At 33.7% G+C, this 9,513-nt stretch overlaps 1 protein-coding gene across 1 annotated transcript; it reads right to left on the bottom strand.

Moving 5' to 3' along the window:
• Positions 1 to 174: 174 nt before the first annotated feature.
• On the bottom strand, positions 175 to 7,366 carry LOC128166239 (caspase-7-like). Its single transcript, XM_052831268.1, has 6 exons — positions 7,231 to 7,366; positions 6,477 to 6,549; positions 5,505 to 5,758; positions 4,915 to 5,090; positions 1,900 to 2,041; positions 175 to 1,059 (listed from the first exon to the last, which is right to left on the bottom strand). The coding sequence occupies exons 1-6, from the start codon at positions 7,262 to 7,264 to the stop codon at positions 827 to 829; spliced, it is 912 nt and encodes a 303-aa protein (XP_052687228.1). The 5' UTR covers positions 7,265 to 7,366; the 3' UTR covers positions 175 to 826.
• Positions 7,367 to 9,513: the final 2,147 nt, after the last annotated feature.

The following is a 9,513-nucleotide window of genomic DNA, read 5'->3' as shown; positions in this document are numbered from 1 at the left end:
ATGAGGGTATGATCAGATCAAATACAACTGGAGAGACACGAATAAAGTAAGAGTACATCTAAGTAAATCCCATACAACTTTACAAAAATAGCTGTTCTTTGACGAAAAAATGTAAGATGTAATTCTAATATTCAATAACTACAAGCACTTGTTTTTTTCTCCATGGACTTTGCAAATTACATAACAGTTATGGTTCACAGTGATGTCACAAATACCAGTGCCGGTACTTTTAATGGAACATGCATGAATTTGTTTCTCTCTAAAGGACAAAATATGCTTAGATTGAGGATGTGGTGTCTCTAGATGTGCTCAATGAAGTAGTTAACCTTTTTGACTGGTATTAGTATCGGTACATGCATTGGTACAGGTACATGGCAAGAAAAACAAAAAGAATTACCAGGTGAAATAAATCTTCCATGTACAGGCCAAACTCACACACTCAGGAATTGTTCATTTACCAATCAGAATAACAAATGCTAGTATTGAGGGCAGCATTTGGATTTGGAACACTTAATATACAAATTCATTGAACATGTACTATTCATGTACATGTTAAATAATGATTATAGTATTAATAAATTGCAAACATAATTGTACAATAACACTCGAAATAACAGCTTGACATCATTACGATACAGAATTAGAGTTATCCAATGTTTACAGTCATGATAATCATTTATATCAAGAGACCACAGTGTTTCTCAATCACTCTCTGGCAGTACACGTATCACATGATCAGTTGAGCAGGTGCCCTTTAAGCCATGAGACAAGGTGCTCGTTTCACCCATCGGAGACTGGGCCCCTCGCTCTCTTGGACTGGCCCCCTCTATTTGCTAGTGAAGTAAACCTCCTTGGTCAGCATGGAGGTGACACATGGGATCTGTTTCTTCTCGTTCATGTCGGAGTGGGAGGTGTTAGACTGGAACTTGTTGGCGACGATTTGATTGACACGTGTCATCATGGTCAGGAGGTCCACTGTCTGGCCATGCTTCATCAGGACCTCAGACAGCGCCTGGACGAACCAGGAGCCATTGGTTGAGTTCCTCCAGGAGTAGTAACCTAGGCAACAGAAACAGACCTGTGTTAACAGGGTAGTCATTGACCAAAAATTATGGGATGTCTTGTGTTTCTTACTAACGTTTTCATACATATTCGTATGAACTGAAATTATTTCTCTGAAAGTTGCATCTATACACCCATAAACATGAATTACTAGTACATAAGCATGGAATAACTATTAAAGATCAAGAATTTTACAAGACTACACAAAATCAAAATCATTCTAAAGCAAGTTATTTCTCTTATGTAAATGCAGCTGAAAAGGCTTTATAAAAAATCTCTCAAACAAGATGATATTTCAATAATGAAGCTTATCAGGTACAGCAATCAATTTTAATACAAGACTACATTTGATTAAGTTTACATTGATTTCAACTAAATAAAAGAAGCTCCTGTTAAAAAAAATTAATGTCTTCTTTATTAGTTTTAAATACCTTGACTGATTAAACCTCACAGGGACAATCATCTACAGAAAACATTTAAACTAGTCTCATCCTGTTGGCCAAGATCATATTACAATATTTAAGTTGATAGTTTTAAAGAGGAAATCAGAGATGCGATTGGCAGAGAAAGAAAACGGAATAAATTAAGTCTGCATTGATAAATAAAATAACTATTTTGACTGTCAAATCTGCAAAAACCTGCATTTCTACAAAAAATTCACGTCCCTGGGAAATGTTATCATCCCTTTAAATCTCATATTTTGGATCACACAATTTAAAATCCTTAAAAAGTGTGTTAAACAAGGCATTTGAAAAGAAGAACTTTACATATTAAATACACAGTACTGGTAAGTGTCAATGACATAATGAAACCAATGTGTTCTATTAAAGCCCTCACCTGGAACAACGGAGTAAGCAATCAGAAAGTCAGCCTCTGACGGGATCTTCTGGAGAGAAAACTGAGGCTCTACGTCCATGAAGCCTTTAGCATCTGCGACATTCATATCCACGCCGTCATCAAACTTTGTTCCACGGCAAGCCTGCATCACAAGAGAACCAATTAAAAACATAGGTAATCATAGATTACTAAGCTCACCGAGACGGAGCATCACCCTTATGAGACATCACCTACATAAGACCACCTTTATCATTTTATATGAAAATCATACTTTATGATCTTGGATATTCATGGATTCTGTTTTGACAAAATATCGTATATCATCTGATAAAACTTTTTATGATAATCATATGTTCATATGTTAATCAATACAATGATATAAAATTAAATATTGCATCATGTCATATTTATAATATATATCATATAATACAATAAAATACCGTAATAAACAATAATGAGATATGATATTGTAACTTATAATATGACATTGTATTGTGTTATACCTTATTGTATTTGATCACATAATACAATATCATAAAATATTATACAATATAGTATTATATTACAATATCATATTACATAATACATCATAACATTGAAACATGATATTATATTGTATAATATAGTATGATATTGTATTGAATGACACTGAAACATTTTTGATACATTATATGATATTATATCATATAATACAATATAATTTGATTCCAACATTGTATCTTATCAAATGATACAATATCATGTGATAAAGTAAAATATTATAAAATACATTATTATATTATACATATTGTATCATATGACACAATAATATATATTACAATATCATATAATACAATTTCATGTGATATGATAATATATCATAAAAACCAATATCATATCATACAATATCGTATGATACAATATTATATAATATTACAATATCATATAATACAATTTCATGTGATATAATTCTATATTACTGAAACCAATATCATATTATACAATATTGTCTCATACAATATTATAGAATATACAATATTGTATCATAGGATACAATATAATATTTTGCAATATCTTATGTAATTGTATCATGTGATAAAATAATAAATTAAAAATACAATATAATATTATACAATATTGTATCATAATATACAATACTATACATAACAATATCATGATACAATATCATAAAAAAAAAAATGATACAATATCATATCGTATAACTTTTATAATATAACATATGATATCATATTGTATCATATCAAACAATATTGTTTCATATCATACAAAACTATATCATAGAAATCATGTTATATCATTTATCAACAAACACATCTATCTATCGAGCTGGTTTGAGTGAGGTAGGAGATTTCTTTAGCATCCTTGATAATGGAGATCAGGCTCTGCATCTGAAGCAACCTCTGCATTTAATTTATAATAAAGTTAAATCAACTATGCAAGCTATCATCTATAAAACATGTGACCTCTTCCAAAAAACTAAACCTCATCCAGCATCCGAAACCTATGGCTCAGATTCAGCATTCAAGCCCATCAGGTGCATTGGTATCATAAGATGCATCATCCATGCAAGTTTGGTGAAGTTTGGACCAGTAATAACTAAGATATCATCATCAGAGGGCACTAGCAATTAAAACCTTAACTTCCTCCAGCATCCGCAACCTATGGCTCAGATTCAGCATCCATGCCTGTCAGGTGCATCTGTATCATAAGACACACAATCCATTCAAGTTTGGTGAAGTTAGGACCTGTAATAACTAAGATTTATTTTTTAGCATCCTTGATAATGGAGATCAAGCTCTGCATCTGAAGCTACCTCTGCAATTCATTCATATTACAGTTAAATCAACTATGCAAGTTTGAAATAGTACTATCATCTATTAAACATGTGACCTGTTCCTAAAAACTTAACTTTATCCAGCATCCGAAACCAGACTCAGCATTCAAGCCTGTCAGGTGCATCAGTATCATAAGACACACCATCCATGGAAGTCTGGTGAAGTAAGGACAAGTAATAACTAAGATATCATCATCAGAGGGCACCTGTTTCAAAAACTTTATTTAACCAGCTCTTAAAACCTTAACCTCCTCCAGCATCCGAAACCTATTGCTCAGATTCAGCATTCAAGCTTGTCAGGTGCATCAGTATCATACGACGCACCATCCATACAAGTTTGGTGAAGTTAGGACCAGTAGTAACTAAGATATAATCATCAGAGGGCACCTGCAACAAAAACTTTAATCAGCTCTAAAAACCTTAACCTCTTCCAGCATCCGAAACCTATTGCTCAGATTCAGCATTCAAGCTTGTCAGGTGCATCAGTATCATATGACGCATCATCCATACAAGTTTGGTGAAGTTAGGACCAGTAGTAACTTAGATATTGCTATCAATGGGCACCCGCAACAAAAACTTTAACCTGCTCCAAAAACCTTAACCTCCTCCAGCATCCGAAACCTATAGCTTAGATTCAGCACTCAAGCCTGTCTGGTGCATCAGTATCATAAGGCACACCATCCATGCAAGTTTGGTGAAGTACGGACAAGCAGTAACTTAGATATTGCTATCAAAGGGCACCTGCAACAAAAACTTTAACCTGGTCCAACAACCTTAAACTCCTCCAGCATCTAAAATTTAGGACCCAGATTCAGCATCCAAGTCTTTCAATTCCATAAGTAGGTCCAGATGCATCATCCATGCAAGTTTGGTGAAAATAGGACAAGTAATAGCTTGGATACAGGACCTGCAACAAAAACTTTAACCAGGTCCGGACGCCGACGCCGACGCCGACGCCACCGCCGACGCCGAGGGTATAGCATAAGCTCTCCTTGACTTCGTCTCGGTGAGCTAAAAAAAGGCTGGCACCGTCGTCAGCTTTAGACTACATGAACTTGATCTGAAACAACCTTTGTTAGCAAAGATGGAATGAAAGAAGCCTAAATTATTATCAACGATCTATCCTAATGATTCATTCAAACATCATTGCAATACACCTATGGACAAGCACTTGTGATCACCTGGATAAAGAAGATTTTGGGTTTTCCTGCCAGAGAGAGACATTTGTTGCCTTTGAAGGGCTCCATCAGGTCATTAATGGGGATCATTCTGTCTATCCCCCATATAAATCCATCCTCCCCATGGGACAGAATGGCGCAGGTGAAACAGTCATTGTCTCTGTGGTCCAATTCGGCGGCTATAAATGAAGGATTCAAACTGTCAATTAAGTCGTAATGTCATACATATATGTTAATCAACCATAGTTTAGGAAATGACTATTTCTTTAACATGCAACTTTGAATTTATAAAGCAATGTAACTGAAATAATGCAAGACGAGGATTTTGAATGGTAAAGATAAACATCAATCTAGATTATGGTATTAAGTAGATACAAAATGACTACCAATATATATAGATTAAGGAAAAGAGTCCCATTTGGACCCCATATATCAACATATTTAAAAGCATTTTAAGTAACTGGTTAATAATTTATTCCATTTGTATAAGAGTTGACAAAATAAATAACAGAATAAAGTCTAAAAATTGTGGAATAGCAACACACAATCTTAATCACATTCCTGAAAGGATGAATATTTCCTCAGTTTCTGACCTTTCTGTAGTGTAACTTTGATTTCCTCTGCTTTCAGGTTGTGAAAAAGATCTACATCGAAGTCGAGCTCGGACAGACGGCAGCAGAGAGCGGAGGCGTCCTGGTCCGTGCCATTCCGCTCGTTCAGCCCAGTGTTAGGGTTAAACTTCTTGTTGTTGATGATGATAGCTTTACCCCTGTTTGGATAGTCCATCTTGTACTTGTGGGAGAAGAACTCGGTCGCTGTCTGTATTGTAGTGGCAACTGGTTTACCGCTGTAAATTCAGTTCATATCAATTAAAATGTATTTAAATCAAACTCTTGTAATTTTATAGAGTTTCTGACATGTATATATAATTGTATCACTTTAACTACTGTTGAAAAATGAAGAGTTATGAGAAATGTAGTTAGTAAAAATTTTCTTAATCATTATTTAATTAGAACAACTTTTTAAAATGTTTCTGCTTTTGGAGAAATGGAAAGTAAGATCATAATGAAATATAATGACACAGAAAGCAGAGAAGTAAATGATAAACATTCCTACACATTGTAATTTATAGATTTATTATTAACCGATCCAGACTAGTGAGGTATGAAAGATACTGGAAATGAAGAGGTTTCAAGCTGCAAGTCATTAATAATCAACAGAAGAGTTATCAATTGACAAAAAGTAAAATAAATGAATTAATACTTTGGTAACTAACTAAAAGATCTAACATGTATTCAAGAAAACATTCCATTCTTACCGCTCTTTTCTTGAAAATGAAAAAAATTCAAAGAAAATTATTCCAAGACTATAATTAATACTTTTAAGCATCAACATTGTGTTATTGTGAACGACAATATCTCTACTGACATGTTTCATGGTGTGTATTATGGTAAATATCCCAGCAGATAAATAGCCATTCATAATGCCATAGAACATTCAGACTACTAACCATATGAAGGGCACTGTTCATGACAACTGGTTGTCCTGTAAAAAAATATTTTTACCTTTGTGGTTTTGATTTTCCGAATGGGAAGGCATCTGTCTCTGACACAGGCTTAGCATCAGGAACATCAGTGTCTGTATTCAAGAAAAATGCTCTTTAGTCTATAGAAATATCCGAATTGATTTTAAGATAGAGGACTTATAGAAACTGAAAGTACCCAAAATTGTCATAAAAACTAAAACTGTAAAATTGAACCAACTTATATAAGATCCCTGTATTAAATTACTTTGCTAAATAATATATAACTTTAGAATATTGCTACTGTGTGGGTAATACCACAGGAGTCGGCGATTTTATCAATTTCTTGAAAATAAATGAGAAACTGGCAAAATCCTACCAGTGAGCTTCATGAGCGTAGTGAGCGAACGCTCGCGAAGCTCACTGGTAGGATTTTGCTTGTTTCTCATTTATTTACAACAAATTGATAAAATCGCCGACTCCTGTCACAGGCTGTGGCAATATGAAGTAATTCTGTAGTTGTATAGATAATGGCGTGCATAAAGAGACACAAGGCTGTACAGAAATTACTACATTGACGTTATTTATCAAATGAATAGGCCTAAATATTTATAAAACGAGATTGATTCTTCGGTTTTACCTTCAACCCACCATCAATTTTAATCGCAACATGGCAATAATTTTGAGAAATATGATTTATTTCGAATTTTCTCATTAAAACATGCAATATGATTATATCACTTGTAAGACAGTGATATGCTTTAACGTTAGATATATAACACAATGTTACTACGTACTAGAAACACACTCTGGGCTCATCGCTTCTTCCATGATTCAGATCTATACGGTTAATACTGATTTGTTTTTGCTAGGATAACCTCTTCCTTTCGCTTTGTTCGTTCGACTATTCAACTTTCGGAATTACACCAGTTTCTAAAAATAGAACTGATGATAAAATGTAGACAACTCGTTCGTTAATTCTATTCGTCATCTCTTGTTTTTGTACAAGTTCGATAATTTTTAAATAATAAAAAAAACACCCGAAAAATTGTTATTTTTCATACGTCTTATGTAGATCCACATATATGGTTCAAAGCCAATGTTCTTCTTTACAAAAACTTCAACACCCGAAAATCACGTTTTACTACATTCAGAGACGTTTTTTTTTATGTCTTAACGTAACCCGCGCGCTAAGGTTCAGGAGAAATTTGGTATTTAAAAAAAAAAACCCAAAAAAAACCAAACATAGTTATCCCTATTTTAATTTGACCTTTTCCAATTCAATTATACTAAGTACTGCAATCTGTAGAAATTCGAAATGTCTAGAGCACAGAATGGACTCTAAATCAAATACTCAATAGGATTAAATATTAGCAAATATAACTATTAAGGAAGTGGCCAATACATAGTTTGAATACTCACTGTATTTGTAGTCATGTAAATGAATAAACATCATTAGTTTGAAAATTTTGTTTGTTTTAATTTTATCGCCTTCTCTCTTAGGTTTAGGACGTAAACGTAGAAATAACTTTGGGCGGCCTTACACCTTTATGTCAACAAGATTCGTGCCCTGTTTTTTGTTAACATTGCATGGTTTAATATAAGGAATAAGGAATCATTCTTTGAGTATTATGAGGTGATAATTTTGGGCTTGATCAAATCCAATAAAGCCCGAAGGTCTTTATGATAGATTTTATCACGCCCCGACCGAAATTATCACCTCATAATATTCAAAGAATGATTCCTTATTACTTATATTTATATAATTTTAAGCCATCGTACGATTAAATAAGCAAACCCCGCTGGCGCCTCAATTTGGCGTCATTTGTATTATGGGTAATATAGTACAAAATCGATACGTAGTGTTATCACAGGCAAAAACACTGGAAAATGAAATATATACTGGTAAAAATTCTTTTTCAAGCTGATTTCTCTCCCTTCTAATTCATTTTAAACATAAATAAATTGATCCTAGCGTCTATCCCATTCAATTTAAGTCTAAAAAAAAGACATAAGCTTTGTTTACATGACAAAGAATTGTGAGCTTGTATCTCGCTTATAACACGATGTCTGAAACTCAAATTTTGATTAACAATTAAAAATGCCATACTGAAGCACTGTAAGTATTAACAAAGGGCCCAGGGCCACATCGCTCACCTGAGCAACAATAGCAATAATATATCAACTCTGATCAAAGGAGCATAATAGTTTCAAATCCAAAATATCTTTACAATTAAGTACAGTAGATTTAACACAAAAAGTAAAAAAAAATCTTCCAGTTTTATCCACATATAACCAAGCTTCTTTTGTTGCTTAAATTTTTCTTATTTCTATTTACCCCCGCCCCTTTGGCGTCACTTTTCTCCAGGGAATCATGATCAAACTTCAATTTGCACAATCTTTGTTTTCACACAAGTTTTAGCTTTTATATGGCTAAATGCTTATCCAGGAGATTTTAAAGATGTTTTTCTATATATCTTACCATATGAAAATTTAACATCTATCCAATTGTTGCCCCACCATACCCAACGACCATGATTTGATAAAACCTGATTCTACACTACCTGAGGATGCTTCCACAATATTCAAGGATACTTTTACACAAATATGAGCTTTTCTTGTTGAGTGAAGAAGATTTTTTCGATATATTCCTAAGTGGAACTTGATCTACCTACTGTGGCCCCACCCGATGATAACCCCGGGGACTAAGATTTGAAAAAAATTGAATCTACACGCCTTGAGAATGATTCTTAACTAATTTGAGCTTTTCAAACAGATTTTGAGAAGATTTTTAAAAATTTTCTCTATATATTCCTTTGTAAAACTTGACACCCCATCGTGGCAACACCCTACCCCCGGGGACCATGATTGACTTATATTCACACTACAGGGTCTGAGGATGTTTTCACACAATTTTGAGCTTTTTTTGCCCAATAGTTTTTGATAATATTTTAAAAGGTTTCTTCTATTTATCCCTTTGTAAAACTTGACACCCTATTATGGCCCCACCCTACCCTCAAGGACCATGATTTGGAAAAAAACAAAAACTTGATTTTAAATACCTGAGGATGCTTCTACAC

This window comes from Crassostrea angulata, chromosome 10 (assembly GCF_025612915.1).
Source record: "Crassostrea angulata isolate pt1a10 chromosome 10, ASM2561291v2, whole genome shotgun sequence".
Lineage (NCBI taxonomy): Eukaryota > Metazoa > Mollusca > Bivalvia > Ostreida > Ostreidae > Magallana > Magallana angulata.
This window is presented reverse-complemented; position numbering and strand designations above follow the sequence as displayed.

Coding starts and splice junctions, on each gene's coding strand:
- LOC128166239 (XM_052831268.1), bottom strand. CDS start 7,264: ATGGAAGAAGCGATGAGCCCAGAGTGTGTTTCTA. Junction 6,550..7,230: donor GAGCCCAGAGTGTGTTTCTA/GTACGTAGTAAC, acceptor TCTTGAATACAG/ACACTGATGTTCCTGATGCT. Junction 2,042..4,914: donor CCAAAATCTTCTTTATCCAG/GTGATCACAAGT, acceptor CTTGTGATGCAG/GCTTGCCGTGGAACAAAGTT.